Source organism: Henckelia pumila, chromosome 1 (assembly GCF_033568475.1).
Source record: "Henckelia pumila isolate YLH828 chromosome 1, ASM3356847v2, whole genome shotgun sequence".
Taxonomy (NCBI): domain Eukaryota; kingdom Viridiplantae; phylum Streptophyta; class Magnoliopsida; order Lamiales; family Gesneriaceae; genus Henckelia; species Henckelia pumila.
Window position 1 is genome coordinate 169,011,761 of NC_133120.1, and position 19,860 is coordinate 169,031,620.

Sequence of the window (19,860 nt, forward strand, 5' to 3'; positions counted from 1 at the left end):
GACTGGGCGCTCAGGCGGTAATAAATTACCGCTCGAGCGCACTGAAAATTTTGAAAACAGTATGAAAATTCACTAACTAAAAAAAACTGAAAATAAAATGAAAATAAAGTTTGACAAAACTAAACAAAAGAGAGTGAAGAAAGTAGTTCTCAATTTAAAGTCTAGAGCTTGACTTTTCTCCTCCCCAAACTAGTCTTGGTCAGTCAGCGTGGTGATGACTGGCATGGAATCAACGTCACCTCCCACATAATGTTTTAGCCTCTGAGCATTGACTGTCAAAGACTCATTTCGGGCATCTTTTATCTCAATGGCCCCCGATGGATACACCTTAGTGATTTTGCAGGGACCAGACCACCTAGACTTCAATTTTCCGGGAAAGAGCCTCAACCGGGAGTTAAATAACAAGACAGCGTCTCCTTCTCTGAATTTTTGATGGCAAATGCGTCTATCATGTATCCTCTTAGTCTGCTCCTTGTACGATACCGCCATATCATATGCGTTGTCTCAAAATTCCTCCAATTGGTTCAGTTCGAGCAGTCTTTTCTCACCTGCAGCAACAAATTCAAAGTTTAGTGTCTTAATGGCCCAATACGCTCTATGCTCTAACTCAACTGGCAATTGACATGCTTTACCAAACAACAGTCTATATGGCGAGGTGCCTATAGGAGTTTTGAAAGCTGTTCTACAGGCCCAGAAAGCATCATCAAGTCGAAATGCCCAATTTTTCCTGTTCGTACTCACACTCTTTTCCAAAATTTGTTTGATTTCTCGATTGGACACTTCTACTTGGCCACTTGTTTGGGGATGATAGGGTGTAGAAACTTTGTGCTCACCATATATCTTCAAAAGTTTTTCAAAGAGTTTGTTGCAAAAGTGGGTGCCACCATCACTAATAATTGCACGGGGTGTACCAAACCGGTTAAAAATGTTTTTGTTCAAAAATTTTATGACCACCTGTGCATCATTAGTTGCAAAAGCTTTAGCCTTTACCCATTTAGAAATATAATCGACGGCAACCAAAATGTATTTTTCTGTAAAAGAGTTTGGAAATGGTCCCATAAAGTCGATTTCCTACACACCAAATATCTCACACTCAATAATATTATTCAACGGAACTTCATGACGGTTTGAGATATTACATGCCCGCTGACATCTATCACACTAAATGACAAAATACCGTGCATATTTAAACAGATTGGGCCAATAGAACCCACATTCAAGTACCTTAGCTACCGTATTGATTGGCCCAGCATGGCCACCTACTTCACGGTCATGACAATGACTGAGGATACTTTTCATCTATCCTTCCACCACATGTCTCCGGATCATCGAGTCAGCACAAATTTTAAACAAGAAAGGTTATTCCCAAAAATAATGCTTTACATCCGACACAAATTTTTTCTTTTGATGAAAAGACAAGTTATGTGGAAGTGTGCCCGTGACCAAGTAATTTGCAAAATTAGCATACCAAGGTGAATTTTCTATGGCAAACAACTTTTCATCAGGAAACCAATCATATATGACCTCAATATCATTCTGTGCACAATCAGGAATGCATTCTAGTCTAGACAGATGATCAGCTACGACATTTTCTACTCCTTTCTTATCCTTTATCTCTAAATCAAATTCTTGTAAGAGCAGGATCCACCTAATCAACCTAGGTTTTGCATCTTTCTTAGAAAATAGGTGTCTTATGGCAGAGTGATCAGTGTATACAGTAATTTTCGAAAGTACAAGGTATGAATGGAATTTGTCAAGTGCAAAGACTACAGCTAGCAACTCCTTTTCAGTGGTGGCATAATTTAGTTGAGCTTCATTCAAGGTTTTGATAGCATAGTAAATAGTACGGAATACCTTGTCTACTCATTGGCCAAGTACCGCGCCAACAGCTGAGTCACTGGCATCACACATGACCTCAAATGGGAGATCCCAGTTAGGTGATGTCAGTACTGGTGCAATCATCAATATATCTCTCAGATATTCAAATGCCTGTAAGCAATTGGAATCAAACTAAAAGGTGTATCTTTCATCAATAAAGAAGACAGAGGTTTTGCAATTTTTGAAAAATCTTTAAAGAACCGCCGATAAAAAACCGGCATGGCCTAGAAAAATTCTGACTCCCTTGATCGTCGTCGGCGGAGGCAAATTCTGAATGGCGTGCACCTATGCCATGTCCACCTCGATTCCCTGCTCAGATATTCGGTGCCCTAATACAATACATTCTGTCACCATGAAGTGGCATTTTTCCCAGTTTAGTACAAAGTTCGTTTCCTCGCATCTCATCAAAATGCTATTCAGATTATTCAGACTGCATCAAAAGATTGACCAAAAATGGAAAAATCATCCATGAATATTTCTAGAAAATTTTCAACCATATCATGAATTATAGCAGTCATGCATCTCTGAAAAGTTGCAGGAGCATTACAAAGACCAAAAGGCATATGTCTATAAGCAAACTTACCATATGGGCAAGTAAAAGTTGTTTTATCCTGATCTTTAGGTGAAATCGCAATTTGATTGTATCCTGAATACCCATCTAAAAAGCAATAAAATTCATACCCAGCAAGTCTTTCTAGAATTTGGTCAATGAAGGGGAGGGAAAAATGGTCCTTGCGGGTTGCGTCATTCAATTTCCTATAATAGATACACACACACCAACCTGTAACTGTCCTAGTAGGTATCAGCTCATTTTGCTCATTCTTAATGATAGTTATCCCTCTTTTTTTTGGTACACATTGAACCGGACTCACCCATGCACTATCAGAAATGGGATAAATAATACCTGCATCCAGAAGTTTTATCGTTTCAGCCTTTACTACTTCTTGCATCTTGGGATTCAATCTCCGCTGTGGTTGGACCAAGGGGTTGATGCTCTCTTCCATTAGAATTTTATGCATGCAGATGGATATGGATTAATGCCTTTGATATCTACTACCTTCCAAGAAAACACACTCTTGTGATTTTTTAGAACATCCTGCAGTCTGGCCTCCATCTCACCTGTCAAAGAAGAAGAAATTATGACAGGTAAATTTTCATTCTCACCTAGAAATACATATTTCAGATGGGCTGGTAATGGTTTCAATTCAACAGTTGACGGTTCTTCAAGACTTGGTTTCTGGAGGACTAAATCCTTCCGGTCACCAAGATCTTCAAGTCTGAGCTTGCCACCTTTTTGCCATGACTAGTTATCATTCAAGTAAGCAGTCATTTCTTCTATTCCTTCATTGATTTCATCCTCATGAGGTGGAGATACAAGTTCATCTTCTAACGGTTCCTGAAACGTATCCTGCACATAATTATACATAAGTGAGTCCACAGCATATATTTGAAAACACTATTCATTACATTGTGAAAATTTAAGTGCATTAAAAACATAAAAGGAGATCTTCTCCTCTCCCACTCTCAGAAGTAGTTCTCCCTTTTCGACATCGATGAGTGATTTTCCTGTTACCAGGAAAGGTCTTCCCAGAATAAGTGGCATGTCCAAGTCTTCCTCCATATCAAGTACCACAAAATCCATCGGGAATATGAATTTGTTGACTTTCACCAGCACATCCTCTATTATCCCTCTTGGATATTTGATAGACCTGTTCGCCAATTGCAATGACATTCTGGTGGATTACGGCTCTCCCAAGATCAGTTTTCTGAAAATAGAATATGGCATTAATTTTATGCTAGCACCTAAATCACACAAAGCTTTATGAAATTGAACATCATTAATAACACAAGGGATAGAGAAACTCTTTGGATCTTTTTTCTTAGGTGTGATCTTGTTCTGAACTATTGCTGAGCAATTTTCTGTTAGACTGATCATTGCATGCTCCTCCAGTTTTCTCTTGTTGGAGAGAATCTCCTTCAAGAACTTATCATAGCTGGGCATTTGCATCAATGCATCGGCGAAGGGGATGTTTATATTCAATTTCTTGAATAGTTCTAGGAATTTAGCAAACTGAGAATCTAGCTTGGCCTTCTTGAGAGCTGCAGGAAAAGGTGATGGAACAACAATATTTGACTGTGATGTGGGTGGTTGTGTAGAAGTAGAAGACTTACCTGCAGTTTTCTCTGATATAACTGATTCTGGCTCTTTCTCGCCTCGTCTCTCAGGTTCGATTCTCTTCCCACTTCTCAGTTCAACAGCCTTGACCTGCTCCTTTGGATTTTTTTTTTCGTGTCACTTGGCAAAGTACCCAGCTCTCTGCTAAACATCGTTTTAGCCAACTGCCCTATTTGATTTTCCAAATTATTAATCGATGCATCCTGATTCTGAATTCTGGTTTTGGTGGATGATATGAACTTCTACATCATCTGTTCCATGCTTGACTTCTCCTCCTGATGTTGTTTTCCATAGTTCTGATTCCCATATGGCCTATTGTTCTGTCCTCCACACGAAAAGTTCGGATGCTGTTTTCACCCTGGATTATATGTATTTGAGAATGGATCATTCCTAGGAAGGTTTTGATTTCCTACATGGTTTACCATGCCTCCCTATGGCTGATATGATGGATTGCCTGTCTGACAGTCTTTCATGAAGTGTTCAGCACCACATTTCTCACACCACACTTCTTGAATACGCATCGCAGACTGCCCTAGATTTAGCTCTTCAATCCTCTTATTCATGACTTCAAGCTGAGCTGCTACTGAGGTGAATGCATCAACTTGATGCATTCCTGCGGGTCTCCTGGCTGCACTTCTCTCAAACTGAGGGTGATAGCTACTAGATGTCATATCCTCAATGCACTTATATCCATCCTCTGGTGATTTGCGTAATAAATTACCACCTGCAGCTGCATCTAGCATGGTACGGTTAGAGTGAGGAAAACCATAATAAAAAGTTTGTACCATAGGACCGTCTGGTAATTGGTGGTGTGGGCATCTCCTCAATAGATCTTTATAGCGCTCCCATGCTTCATAAAGTGTTTCCTGGTCTCCTTGAGCAAAAGTTGTGATCTCAGCTCTCAGCTTCATCGATTTAGATGGTGGAAAGTATTTGGTGAGGAAAGCTTTTGCGAGATCATCCCAAGTGGTGATGGAACCTGCAGGTAGATTTGTTAGTCATGCTTTAGCCTTATCTCTCAAAGAAAAAGGGAATAAACGCAAACAAATAGCGTCATCAGAAACTCCCTGCATCTTGAAAGTATCACAGATTTCTAGAAAATTTTTCAGATGAGCATATGGATCATCGATTGTCATCCCACCAAATTGGACTGTGTTTTGCACCATTTTGAATGATAGCAGGCTTTATTTCAAAATGATTTGGTGCTATGGTTGGCCTGATGATGCTTGGTCTAGCATTTTCGATGGATGGCAAGGCGATATCCATCATTGACCTGTACATAGGTGGTGCATTATTCTCAGCTTCTCCATCTCCACGTAGTCGTTCTTGTTCTGCCATTGTTTCTCTCTGTTGCCTTCTTCTCCTGCGAAAGGTTCTTTCGATTTCAGGATCAAAAGGGATTAGTTCCAACTCGAATGGATGTTGCATGCACTTCAAGAGAATCCTGCAGTTCAAAGATGAAAATAGTGATTAAAATTGGTGCAAATCAAATTAAATAAGATAAATCAAAGTAATCAATAGTCCCCGGCAACGGCGCCAAAAACTTGATCGAGAAAATACTAACACTTAAAATTGATATAAAAATCTTTCTATTACGCTTAAAATTATCGCAAGTGCACGACTCAAGTTATAGTAAAGTGTACTGAGTACGAGTATCGTCCTCAGGGACTATGTCGACAATGATTTATTTATCTTATCTTTTCTACCCAAAGTATCGAAATTTTGAAAGTTTGATGATAACTAATGAAATCAACTTGAATAACTAGAACTAACGCAGATAAAGAAACCAATTTTTCCAAGATCGAAAAATATAATATGAAAGGATTTTGTTAGAATTTTGGTTCACCTTCCCCCAAATTGAACTCGACGATTGAATTTTAATTTAATACAAATAAATTTGACAGAAATTCCTGAGTATCGACACTCTCTCTCGAGTTTATGCCAATCTAACTCAAGTTAATGAAACAATTAAATTTCTTTAATTATTTATCATTACTGATTGCTTTGCGTTCTTTGAATTCCTACAACTTTCAACCTAGTTGTCTATGGTTATCAACATGCACTAAATATCATATCTCTATGCATATTTTAAGTCCATGGATTTTATCACTCGTCCTAATCATGAATCTATCTCTCGCAGTTCACAACCTACGAATCTATGCTAAAGTTATCTACTCCTCAACATAGAATAATCAACCATGATAAATTCAAATACTAGTATAAATCAAACTCAATTTGTCCAAAGATTCAATCACACAAACATGTTTTGGGGTTCGGATCCTCTAAATTCCAAAAAAATATAGTTTAGCTACTACAACTCATCATAAAAATTCAATCTAATAATGTTTTTCAACATAAGAATCCAGAAATTATGAATAAGAAAAACTCCCAACGAGAAGAAGAAGTCTTCGATCTTTAGCAGCCGCCTCCTCTCGATCTTCTCTGTGTCGAACCCTTCTAAAGTCTGAAAATCTTCCTTTTATATTGCCCCCAGGAGTCCTTTCCTTTTAAAACCCGAAATAATATTTTTTCCAAAATTACGCGGGAGCGCCCGAGCGGTAGAAAACAGCCGCTCGGGCGCAGGATTTCTGCCCACCTTACTGTCTGAAATTTTGAGCACGCGTGCGGGCGGTAGAAAATTACCGCTCGCGTGCTTGGTTTCTTCTTTGCTACTGTTTTCTTCAAAGAGTGCGCGCGCAGGCGGTAGAAAACCACAGCTCGGGCGCACCCCCCTGTGAACCACTGCCTTTGCTGCTCTCTGGTACACTTGATTTTTCCAAAATAAATACTTCTTTTTCTTGTTTTCCTGCTTAAACAACCACAAAAACCAGAGGAGTGAACGAAATGCATGAGAAAACACTAAATGCAACAAGAATAAATTAAAAACAAAAAAAAAATTACATGAAACAAAAACAAAACAAAAATAAACTGAGAATAAAACTCGTAAAACTGACTCCTAACAATCACCAATGATCAGAAGTTTGAGATCACTCCTACAAAAAAAATATAAATACAATCAATAACAACAAAAACATATGCAATCATCGTTAAGGAGTTACTACCACATACCTGGAAAATTGTTTCCCGACTATAAAAGTCGTGGGCGTCGATAATTGTCAATGAAATCTGTTACATCCTACTCATAAAAATAGCAATGACTGTCTGCATTGACAACAATATTAATCTTTAAAATTACTAAAAAATAAATAATATGATGACTTGACTGATGGTTAGATCTACTTCTTCTTCACTTTTTTGCAACTCAGTGAAACTTTAATTTCACTTAAAGCTTCATAACTGAAGGGTAAAACCACTCATTTTTAATATATAAGACAACTTGTTTATCAACGCGATGACGTCTGTTTTCAATCCTTCCTCCTTTTTCTTGTGCATTTGGAGAATATTTTGGGGCAATTTTAGGAGTCTAAAAATCGGAGTCGCGAGAAAGATTCTGATACAACAAGTCAAACCTATCCTTATACAAATCGATCTTTCGTGAAGGTTCACCATATATCAGAAGCTTGAGATCACTCCTACAGAAAAAATAAAATATAAATACAATCAATTAACAATAAAAACATATGCAATCATCGTTAAGTAGTTAGTAACACATGTGAAGTCACTAGTTATTGTGATTCAAACTATGCAGCAGATCTTGATAAAAGAAGATCGATTTGAGGATATGTATATATTTACAATTGGAAAGAACATAGTGAACTAGAAATCAAGCTTACATAGTGTTGTAGCCCTGTCCACTACTGAGGCCGAACACATATCACTCACTGAAGCAGTAAAAGAAGGGATATGGATCAAAGGATTTGTTGGAGAAATGGGATTTGATCAAAAGGATGTTACTATCTTTTGTGACTCACAAAGTACCGTAGACTTGTCTAAGAATTATGTGTTTCAAGAGAGAACCAAGCACGTTGATCTTTGAGTGCACTTTGTGAGGGAAATTATCTCTAAGGGCCTGGATAAGGAAGATTGACACAACGATCAACCCTGCAGACATGCTAACAAAAGTGATACATGTGAGCAAACTCAAGGATGCTTTGAGTATGCTCAATATATTGGAGTAACTATTTTTCGTGTTCATGGGATCTCAGTTGAGCTCACTATAATCATCTAATAGGGCCGAAAGTGGAGATTGTGAAGACTTTAGTTAACCTCAATTAGATTTCAAGTGGATGGTCTAGATCACTTGTGGCTATTAATCTTGATCCAATGGCTGTAACTTGTTCAAGCTTTAGTTACTTAAGTCGTTAAGTTGGTTGAATGATATTAACAGCGGCATCACACAATTCCCCTCTGATTCTCGATCGTATTCTCTGAAGCCAGGGGTTCTTCTTGGAATCAAGTTCATCTCCAAGAATTCTTGGAATTGAGTTGAAGACTGGAGCAGATTTGCGACATTGATTCCTGTTTGTATAGCATAAGCTTTCTTTCATAGCTTGTAATTTTGCCCTTGAGAAGATTGGAATGATTGTCTTCATTGTTTTATAGTGGCTTTATAAGGATGTTCCCAGAACCTTGGAGGTAAGATTGATTACAATCCGGACCAAATAATTTGTGTTGTTCTTGTGTTTCTTGTCATTTACTTTCGACTATTTGTTATCTTGAATGTGTGCTATATCTGTTTTTGAGCTTAACATGCTACATGCACGTTGAATAATGATCAATGCTAAGAACCCTATAAACAAGAAAGTGATTTTGTCATAGCTAGTTAACGTATAAAACGATCATTTCACTCCACGTATCTTGGTTAGATCTTGGTATCGTTTAGATTCCAATATCGATCCAATAACATGTGAATATTTAATAGCAAACTAAAGAAAATTATTTGGCTCCACCTCCGTGTTTATTATTTGTAACACACACACACACATAAAAGTTGGGGTGCAATAATTGCCTTCAACTTTATCAATCGGTCCTACAACATCATCATGAAACTATTCATTCATTTATATTATAATTAATTCTACAAGTACAGATTTCTTGAAATTAATTTTGTTATTTCTGTGTATCATTTTCCAAACTGATATATATATGCACTCTTATATATAATATTAAAAGGGGGAAATACTAGCTAGTTTCCCTCTAAAATATAAATATATGCACAAATCAAGCTGGAGGTGGATTATAAACAGAAATTTTTGTCATCTTGCTTTCTCATTTGAAAAAAAAAATACTCTTATAATTAATTTTCATTAATTTTTAGAATTTATTTGAATAATACCAGGACTAGTTAAAATATATATGTAGGAAAACCACGTTACGCGACTAGATAGTAATTACTATAATAATATCGAAAAAAACTGGTCTAAGTGATAATGGCATATGCATGCATGCATGCACATGGCATTAGGTGAACAGTTATGGAGTACTGATCATCTCATACAACACTGACCTTTTCTTTCCATTGCTTGACTCTGTCTTCTTCTCACCAAATATTTGGTAAGTCCCACAAGTGCAAAATTTAAATATTTTTTTCTATATAAACAGTAATATATGTAATAGTTTTATGCCTTATTCCTAGCTAGCTTTCTCAAAACTAAGTTAATCAGAAGCAAAAATGTCTGTATACTTGGTTGCTTTGTACATGATTCTATTCAAGTTTTCAGTAGCATTGTGCAGCACACCAGACGAGTCTTTGAACAAGGAATGCATCGATGGTGCCACGGCCTCCATCGTGTTAACCTTCGGTTTCTACCAAAGCAGCTGCCCTGAGGCGGAACCCATAATTTTCTCTTGGGTTGAAAAGGCCGTGTCTGATGATCCTAGGATGGCCGCTTCGTTGCTTCGCCTCCATTTCCATGATTGTTTTGTTAATGCAAGTCACTTTATATCACATGCATGCACTAGCTAGAAAATTTGGTATTTATATATATGGAGATATATTTTCTAATAACTATGTGCAGGGATGTGATGCATCTGTGTTACTTGACGACACGCCGAATTTTGTTGGAGAAAAGACAGCCGCGCCAAACTTGAACTCGCTTAGGGGATTTGAAGTGATCGATGCCATAAAAGCTGATCTTGAATATGTTTGTCCACAAACAGTTTCTTGTGCTGATATTCTTGCTGTTGCTGCTAGAGATTCTGTTGTTTTGGTGAGAATATCACCTATTGCATGAATTTTCCAACCAAATGATCTAATATTACTATGCATCAAACTCTTTGCTTTCAAAAAAACTAAATAAACAAAGCATGAAGTGAGCAAACTAAAGTCCTCAAAAGAAAATTATTTGTGCATTGTGAAAAAGGGTTGCCAAAACTATAAAAGTTAATGTTTGTAGTCAGGTGGACCTGGATGGGATGTGCAAATGGGCAGGAAAGATAGTTTAAGTGCTAGCTTAACAGCAGCTAACAACAACATACCTGCTCCAAATTCTGATGTACCAACATTGCTATCCAAATTTCAAAATGTTGGCCTCTCACTTGAAGATATGGTTGCACTCTCTGGTAATATATATACATAATATTGGCCAAAAATATTCAATTTCCACTATATTTATATATTACATATTTCATGCATGCATGTGCAGGTGCACACACCATAGGTAAAGCTAGATGTTTCACGTTCAACGGTCGCATAAGCGGCAGCAACGGTACTTCCGACGGCCCCGACGTCAACCTGGACTTCCTGCAGTCGCTCCAGCAACTTTGTTTGGATTCCGATGCCAATGCAACGCTGGCCGATCTTGATCACATGACCCCATCGACGTTCGACAACCAATACTATGTTAACCTTGTTTCCGGCGAGGGCTTGCTTGGCTCCGACCAAGCTCTGGTCACCGGAAGCGGCGAGACGCAGCGACTTGTCGAATCTTACGTGGATGATGTGGGGGTATTTTTCGAGGATTTCAAAAGGGCGATGATGAAAATGGGAAGCTTGGCATCAGAAAATGATGGAGAGGTCCGAAGAAACTGTAGGGCTGCTAATCAATTCAATAAATGAATCCTCTTTTAGAAATATAAAAGCTATGCTAGTTAAGTAATGATCTATATAATCGAGCTTAATTCTCAAAAGCTATATATTGCTCCACTTGGTTTGAAATTTCCTAGTGCAATAAATTGTAACAATGTATTCGGTTCTCAAATTTTATAAAAACCTTCTAAATATATATATATATACATGTATATATGTTCTGTGTGGTTGGTAGATGTAAGATAGTAATCTTAATTATCCTATATATTAGCAGCTTAGAACATACGTGATGTGTATGATCTGTAAAAAATATATTTTTTAAATAAACATAAATTAAAGTTAATTTTGAAATGATAGAAGATAAAATATAGGAATAAAATATCTTCGTAAAATATGAAATTGAGTGGATAAATGACATTTTTGGATGTATAAAAAAGTTTCACAACACACCAAAACAGATTAATTATTTCTTCGTAAAATATGAAATTGAGTGGATAAATTACATTTTTGGATGTATAAAAAAGTTTCACGACACACCAAAACAGAGTAATATAACAATTTATTAAAGATTCAAATCGCAAACAAAACAAAAAGTACGTACACACTTAAATCGAAACTTTTGACATAACAAAATACTGAAATCTCAAAACGATAGTCGATAAACGTCCATTATCAAAATTATAATTATTCTATAATTTCAATATTAATAATATTATTTATCGTTTAGCCATATGGCGTATATTCTCAACTTTTCTTACCCCACTAAGTGGACAACGATGATTAAAGGCATATGGCCAGAAAAGTAATAAAAGGACAAAAAGAATGCTTTAATAAGCTTAGATCCCAAAGTTTCTGTCTGCCGATCGAAAATGACCATTTCAATCAAATAAATAATGGCAAGTTGTGGTTCACTTGCATTTTGTGATAAATAATGCTCCTTCATTTTTTTTTTATTTGGGTCATAGTTATTACAATTAGGATAAATGATTAACGGATGTGTCGATTATTTATCGCTCATCTGACAAAAAAATTTCAAATTTAAGACGAGTTTTTGTAACAATTACTTTTCTTCCCCTCAATGAACAAAAAATATTAATCGAAGTAACTAGATATCCAAGAGAATCCCCACCAACCAAAAAGTGTGTGTTTCCAAAAGTTTTAAGCATCTCCCATAATATTAGAATAAGTACTTTGTGAGATAGTCTCATAGAGTTTTTTTTTTTTTTTTTTAGGAGATGGTCTCATAGAGTTATATTCATGATATATGTTGACCTAATTTATATTTATAATAAAAAAATTGTTTTTTGATCATGTATGTTTGTCACTTTGCGATTTCGGTCATCTGTATTTTCAGATTTCATGTTAGTCCGTTGTCTTTGTTTTTTTTTTTTTTGGCAATTTTAGTCCATTTTTCGATGTGGTGCTGATGTAACACAAATGCAGTGTTGATATGGAGCTGACATGTATAGTGCCAGACTTTTCGAAAAAAATGGATTAATTGCAAAAAAATCGGAACATGCAGGACTAAAACTGAAATATGAAAACATAGTGGAGCAAAACTCAAAGTGACAAATATATAGACCAAAATTGCAGTTTTCCCTATTTCATAATATTTTTGACATAAAAAAGTAAGGAAAAAATATAATTTTAGTCTTGTATATTTGTCACTTTGCGATTCGGACCTCTATATTTTCATATTTCAGTTTTTGTTCTGCATGTTCCGATTTTTGGTAATTTCAGTCATTTTTCTTCGAAAATGCTTACGTGATACTATACGCGTCAGTTTCACATCAGCTCTGCAATGATGTCACATCAGCGCCACATCGGAAAAGAGACTAAAATTGCAAAAAAAATAAAGATAACGGACTAAAACTAAAACATAAAAACATAAAGGACCAAAATCGCAAAGTGACAAACCTACATGACCAAAAAAACAAGTTTTCTTAAAAATAATATTTTTTAATAAGTTGGATCGGCCGAAGATCTGTCTTACAAAATTTATCCGAGGATTTCATTCCAAGCACATGAAATTTGTTGGTTGAGCAGCTTAAAATTTTTTTTACCCACCCCCAATATCTTTTAACTTCCTATCCAAATATTAATTAAAAGAAATAACACACACACACACACACATATATATATATATATATAATTATATTTTGCAATACATAATATGTTTGGTGTATTATACATGCACTCAACCCATGTTCATGTTGGTGATTTAAAACAAAAGTGACTATGAATCTATGATACAGAAAGTGTAGCTTATTTAATTTCTTCAAATATGATTCATGATGTTAGAATTAAGAAAGCGACTTATATCACGCCTACCCACCCATTTACTATCATTGAATTCTTGTTACACGATGTGATGTTCATATTTAAAAATATTTTTTTATAAATTAAATTAACTATCTTTGAGTAAATTTTTTTACTTCGAAGTTTATGTTTAAGTTCTTATTTTGTAGAAGACGTAGTTGAAAAAGAAAATTTGTAAGTATATTATAAGATAATAATTGATACTTAAATAACTATATTGTCAAGGAAAAAATTGCTTTTTTGGTCCTGTATGTTTGTCATTTTGCGATTTTGGTCCTTTATATTTTCATATTGCAGTTTTAGTCCGCTATCTTTATTTTTTTGGCAATTTTAGTCCTTTTTCCGATGTGGCGCTGACGTGGCACCAATTCAATGCTGATGTGGAGCTGACGTGTACAGTGCCACGTCAGCGTTTTCGAAGAAAAAGGACCGAAATTTCCAAAAATCGAAACATACAAAACTAAAACTAAAATGTGAAAACATAAAGGACCAAAATCGCAAAGTGACAAACATACAAGACTAAATTTGCAATTTTCCCTATTGTCAAGCATGAACCATATATTTTTTAAATTTATTAACACTAAATTTAAATTTTTATTTGATGTTAGATATTGACAAAAAAAAAGTATGTTAAATTCTCTAGCTAACAAAAGATCTCAATTGTACTCAAATCTTATCCAAATTTAAATAATCCTATCATCATATCACTCTTCATCTAAACCAGCGCTCATTGCATGCAATACAAACATATACATAAAACTTTTTATTCTAATTATTTTTTATTTATATTAAGACTCGAACAAAGAATTAAATATTTAAAAGTTTTTTATGAATTTTTAAGATATATATATATATATATATATATATATATAATAGTTAAAAAAAACTAAAAACGGATAAGATTTGATATTATAGATAAATTTCAGATAAGTTATTTACACCATACTCTTTAAAATTGTTAATTACTATTCTATCGATGAGAATATAATTGATGTAATTTTGATATAGGTTTCATCAAATTAGTTGAAAAATAGTTAGCGCCAAGTGCATTATATATATATATATATATATATATATATTACATGTCCACAAAATATAAAACAAAGTCAATAGATTTTTATAAAACAATTAAGTCGATTTAATATTTGGTCGAATTTTTCTATTTTAGATAGATGATTTTGTTAATAATGACCAAAACAATTAAAAATGATTTACACGAGAAGATAAAATTAAGCGCAAAAGAAAAGTGCAAATTAGTTTGAGAAGTTAGGGGATAAAAAATTTTATTTTTAAAAAAACATTTTTCTTAAAATTATTTTGTTTGGTTGCAAAAATCATTATAAAAAAATACTTTAAAATGATTTTTTTAAATTTATAATTTCTATTTTTGTCGCTTTTGCTTCTAACCGTTTGGTTAGAGAAGCTAGAAAGCACTTTTTTTAAAAAATAAAAATAAAAATATTTTTCTTAAAAGTGTTGCGTTTAGTTACAAAAGTCATTTAAAAAAATACTTAAAAAGTGCTTTTTAAAGAACTAGAATTTCTATCTTTTTGAGCATTTGCTTCTAATTAAAAATATTTTTTTAACATTTATCTAAACACCAAAATGACTTCTGTTTTTTTAAATCAAAGCACTTAAAAAAGTTGAAATCATTTAAGCATTTTTTTAAGCTTCCAACTTCTGTATCCAAAATGGCTTAAAACTTTAAAAAGTTGAACTTATTTAAATATTTTTTTAAGCTTTCAGCTTCTGTACTTTCATGTACAAAAATACTATTTAATATTACATGTGTGTGACATCTTTGTAAATATAAATATATCAAATGTCACAAATTTAATGTCATTTTGGTAAATATAAGAAAAAATCTAATGACTAATAAAAGATAATGTCATATAAAATGACTAATTTGATTAATAATTTTGGTTTTGTTATAAATTAAATTGGGATATAATCATAATTTTATCTCAAATTTCATCAATTTAATGGAAAATTGATATATATATATATATATATATATATATATATATATATATATATATATATATATATAATATAATATAATATAATATAATATTATATTATATCACTCGTGGAAAACAATGCCCAAAATCAACAATTATTTTTAATTTTAAATGTTGATTTCTTCCCCCTGCTTCATCCACTCCAGTAGTTGGTTCAGTTGCACAAAAATAAGGAAGAACTAAATTTCAGGAGTCTACTTCTGTCATCTAAACTTTATCAAGAATCTTTTCCTTTCCTTTTCCTCGATCCGCAAAGGCAGTGCAACTTTTTGGAAAAAGATCAAATCTTTCTACAAAATTTATCTTAATCTCATCCAATTAAACCAACCCACAAGCCTACCCTCTCTGCAAGTTTTTCTCTCCAAAACATCTGAAAACTTGTGAAGAAGAAATATCCATCTGAATTCAATGGCGAGAAACGAGGAGCTGCCAGTGCCCATTTTCAGTTCTCTTGAGCCTGTTTACGGAACCGGGTCTCAACTGGAGGAGGCCGAACTCCGATTTGCCAAATTGAAATCCAAATTCGTCGAGTTCTTTGGCCATCCCCCTGATATTTACGCTCGATCTCCAGGTTATGTATATTCACATACCAGCTGCAGATTTGTAATCCATCTATATTGGATTGTTTTCCTTTTTTGAATTTTCTTTTTTTGTCTGTGTGCAGGGAGAGTCAATTTGATTGGGGAGCACATAGATTATGAAGGATATTCAGTTTTGCCGATGGCTATCAGGCAGGATACCATCGTGGCAATACGAAAATGTGACGAAAGTGGAGCGGAGAGAGTGCTCAAGATCGCTAATGTGAATAGTGAGAAATATCATATGTGCACATACCCTGCTGATCCTGATCAGGTGTGATGAGATTTAGCACAGAATGTGTGTGTGTGTGTGTTAGATCTTGAATGTGAGGTTTAAAGTGGGATTTTCTGCTGCAAATTTCTTCTCAGTTTAGATCAGTTTGGAGTTTCATTGCATGGAACTACAAAAAAAAGAAAAAAAAAATCTTTGTTAACGATTAAGATGGTTTAGGATTTTGAATACCACAGAGGCCAAAGTTATGGAAGTAAAAAAGAAAATTAAAGAGAGGGTAACGTTGACCTTTATATCTTTAGTAATCTGGAAATCTTACTTCTTAACCAAGATCTTGCATTTCAGTAATTTGTAAACACCCTATTTCGAGTAGTTGAACTATTTCTATGTCCCATTAAATGGTTTTTTTTTTCTTTGGGCAGGAAATTGATCTGAAGAATCACAGATGGGGTCACTATTTTATCTGTGGGTGAGATGCCTTTTATATTTGTTAAACTGGTGTACATTATTTTCCACTGGTCTCATGCCCTTAACTCCAGTGAAACTCTTATTAAGGCATGGTATTCATCCGGTTGTAGGATCAAAACTAACTTTTATATATATTGTTTGAATGATATTTAAAAATAGTGCAGTTTTTTCCATCCCATTCTCTTTATGTTCTTTTCTTTTTCAGGTACAAAGGCTTCTATGACTTCGCAAAATCGAAAGGTTTAGATGTTGGTGAGACATTGGGACTTGAGGTTGTAGTTGACGGCGTCGTCCCTACTGGTAATTTTATCCATTTTAATGAACATTTGTATCAAGTTTGACCCGCTGATCTTGATGAAAATTTTCATTAATTCCGCTATTTTATGTTTTAGTCTTAGATGGTTTTTTCTTATGTAGGATCTGGTTTATCGAGCTCTGCTGCTTTTGTTTGCTCATCTACAATAGCTATAATGGCTGCTTTTGCCGCAAACTTTCCCAAGGTATCTTACCAAATTTGTGCTTTAACTTTTAAGTCATAAATTAGTCCTATCCAAGACGCTGTATAACTTAAAGTCCATATATTGGTCTCTAACCGTTCTTGTGTTTTGTTCTTTAGCTTGTGAGTGGTGAGCAGCGATTAGTCAATAATAATTTCATGTTTTCATGCATGAATTGATTGTCAGTATCTCTAACTCTGCTTTTTAAAATTTCAAATTCCAGAAAGAACTTGCTCAACTTACTTGTGAGTGCGAAAGACACATTGGCACTCAATCTGGTGGAATGGACCAGGTATCTACTGCAAGAGTACTCCTGTATTATTTGTTGTGTATCCTTAAAAAAGCTGTTACTTCAAAAAAAAAATGCTGTGATAATTTTTTTCATGAATTCGACATTCTCATTCAAGATTTGCGCGCCTTTTACTTGCAATAATTATCTCATTTCCATGGAAAATGTATTTGGATTATCTCCATTACTTAATGTTTACAAGAGATTGTATTGGTTCACTTGACAGGCAATCTCTGTGATGGCTCAATCTGGTTTTGCAGCACTCATTGATTTCAACCCTATTCGTGCTACTGAGGTGCAGCTCCCTGCAGGTGGAACCTTTGTCATAGCTCATTCATTGGCTGAATCTCAGAAAGCTGTTACTGCTGCAACTAATTACAACAACAGGGTTGTTGAATGTCGTTTAGCTTCTGTGAGTTCTTTAACTTTGGGTTTTCCTTATTATTGGGCATTTGAGAATGCTGAAATCTCTCATTAATAATTGATTGTATCTCACAAATTCTTTCAATTGTCAATAATTTTTTGAGTTCAAAATGGTTTTCAACTGTCGGTAACTTTTCGAGCTCAAAATGGTTTATTTCAACAGTTTCTTTTCTTTTTCTCCCAATCTCTTAAGAGTGCCTTAATTGCTTGAATATTTCAGATTGTCTTAGGCGTAAAGCTAGGAATGAAGCCGGAGGAGGCTATAGCCAAAATCAGGACACTTTCAGATGTTGAAGGTCTGTGCGTGACATTTGCGGGTACGCATGGATCTTCTGATCCAGTTGTTGCTGTCAAGGTAGATATTCATCATCTAAAGTTCCTGACAAAAATCTTGTCACGGGATCCAGATATACTTGGTTATTAGATTGCCATAATCGTGCTTTGTGTGATCATTCAGCGGTTTTTGCCGAATCTGATTGTCTATCAAGTGCATTGATACTTTTAGTTTCTTGTGGACATCTTGCACGTTTTATACTTTGGGGTTTCATATTTGGTCTCATCCACAGGAACTATTGAAAGAAGAACCTTATAGTACTGAAGATATTGAGAACATTACTAATGAAAAGCTGCAAACTATATTTGCCAATTCTCCTTCCTCCTTGGATGTCCTGAGAGCTGCCAAACATTTTAAGTTGCACCAGGTGAATTTGCAGCTTTTTACATTTCTTATTGTCCGGTCTCTGATGACATTGATTGTTGCATTAACCGTCTGTTTCATATTTTAATTATTTTCTTGGTACTCAGCCTTAGTGTTTATAATTGTTCCAATTCTCCATCTCTGTCGACTATATCTTCCTAACCGATAGAAGCTCGATTTCCATTGTCGCCTTGTGTTGGTATGCTACATTTCAAATACTTTTTTGGCTAAAGTGAATTAAATTTTCAGAGAGCTGCACATGTCTACTCCGAAGCCAAACGTGTATATGCTTTCAAAGATACTGTATCCTCAAAGTCTAGGTGAGTTGAGAGTTTTATTATAATATGTTTTCTTTATGCATACAGAGTGTCTTAGTTTCTTTTCATATTTCCAGTTTTGATTGACTTTTATCTAATTACAGCGATGAAGAGATGCTAAAAAAGCTTGGGGACCTGATGAATGAAAGCCATCATAGCTGCAGTGTGTATTATGAATGCAGGTAAGAATAATAATAGAACTTATGGTTACATTTACTCATTCCTAGGTGTTCTTTTTTTCGCTCACCTTGTATAATCATCAGCTGCCCCGAACTGGAAGAGCTTGTGAAGATTTGTCGGGATAATGGGGCTCTTGGGGCAAGACTCACGGGAGCCGGATGGGGTGGTTGTGCAGTAGCTCTAGTGAAGGAGAACATTGTTCCACAGTTTATCCTTAACTTGAAGGTTAGTGTCTCTCCCTCCCCTCGAATGTGGTAAAATCCCCCTCAAACGGCCATTGAACATCAATGAATATTGGTTCTTTATGTGTCAGGACCAATTTTATCAAGCAAGAATTGATAAAGGGGTGATCAACAAGAATGATCTTGGCCTTTACATTTTTGCATCCAAGCCGTCGAGTGGTGCTGCCATTATCAAATTTTAGTCGCTCCGCTGCCTGATTAATCATCTGTGCTCATGGTTGATCGAGTGGTTTAGCCACTGGTACCGATGATGTATCGCTTTCTAGATATCTTTTTGGCTGCAAGAATAAAGATGCATTGTGTTCCCCTAAAAAAAAATTGTCCCATTTATTGGGGGGATTGTGCAGAGGAATGAATGATTTCAAATTTGAGTAGGTATGATTTCTATGCCGTGTAACTACTATAATTAGTATAAGAATAAGTTGTTAAAGTGTTTTGAATTAACTTATTTTAAACAACTTAAAGATGTTAACGTGATTGATATTACTATTATAAGATCTTTTAATGTAAGTCATCTTAATTTTTTTAAAAACATCTTATAAGCAATCAAAAATTTATTTTGATAACTTGTAAGTTTGGCAAAATTTACAAACCAAATTTTAAGAGTTTATACGA

The 19,860-nt window shown here is 34.8% G+C and overlaps 2 protein-coding genes and 1 non-coding gene across 3 annotated transcripts; all 3 read left to right on the plus strand.

The window, feature by feature from the left end:
* The first annotated feature begins 4,855 nt into the window (after positions 1–4,855).
* Positions 4,856–4,962, plus strand: LOC140876778 (small nucleolar RNA R71). The gene has a single exon (XR_012149012.1). It is a non-coding gene; the product is annotated as a small nucleolar RNA R71 (small nucleolar RNA).
* A 4,664-nt stretch (positions 4,963–9,626) lies between these two features.
* Positions 9,627–11,012, plus strand: LOC140874434 (peroxidase 40). Its single transcript, XM_073277723.1, has 4 exons — positions 9,627–9,884; positions 9,973–10,164; positions 10,351–10,516; positions 10,600–11,012. Exons 1-4 carry the CDS (start codon positions 9,627–9,629, stop codon positions 11,010–11,012), a joined length of 1,029 nt encoding a protein of 342 aa, XP_073133824.1.
* A 4,442-nt stretch (positions 11,013–15,454) lies between these two features.
* On the plus strand, positions 15,455–19,689 carry LOC140879086 (galactokinase). Its single transcript, XM_073282733.1, has 13 exons — positions 15,455–15,893; positions 15,987–16,174; positions 16,555–16,601; positions 16,806–16,900; positions 17,018–17,100; positions 17,321–17,389; positions 17,613–17,798; positions 18,030–18,164; positions 18,376–18,510; positions 18,756–18,826; positions 18,928–19,005; positions 19,087–19,228; positions 19,317–19,689. The coding sequence occupies exons 1-13, from the start codon at positions 15,731–15,733 to the stop codon at positions 19,425–19,427; spliced, it is 1,503 nt and encodes a 500-aa protein (XP_073138834.1). The 5' UTR covers positions 15,455–15,730; the 3' UTR covers positions 19,428–19,689.
* The last annotated feature ends 171 nt before the right edge of the window (positions 19,690–19,860 follow it).

Coding starts and splice junctions, on each gene's coding strand:
- LOC140874434 (XM_073277723.1), top strand. CDS start 9,627: ATGTCTGTATACTTGGTTGCTTTGTACATGATTCTATTCAAGTTTTCA. Junction 9,885..9,972: donor TCCATGATTGTTTTGTTAAT/GCAAGTCACTTT, acceptor AACTATGTGCAG/GGATGTGATGCATCTGTGTT. Junction 10,517..10,599: donor AGATATGGTTGCACTCTCTG/GTAATATATATA, acceptor ATGCATGTGCAG/GTGCACACACCATAGGTAAA.
- LOC140879086 (XM_073282733.1), top strand. CDS start 15,731: ATGGCGAGAAACGAGGAGCTGCCAGTGCCCATTTTCAGTTCTCTTGAG. Junction 17,101..17,320: donor TTGCCGCAAACTTTCCCAAG/GTATCTTACCAA, acceptor TTCAAATTCCAG/AAAGAACTTGCTCAACTTAC. Junction 19,229..19,316: donor AGTTTATCCTTAACTTGAAG/GTTAGTGTCTCT, acceptor TTTATGTGTCAG/GACCAATTTTATCAAGCAAG.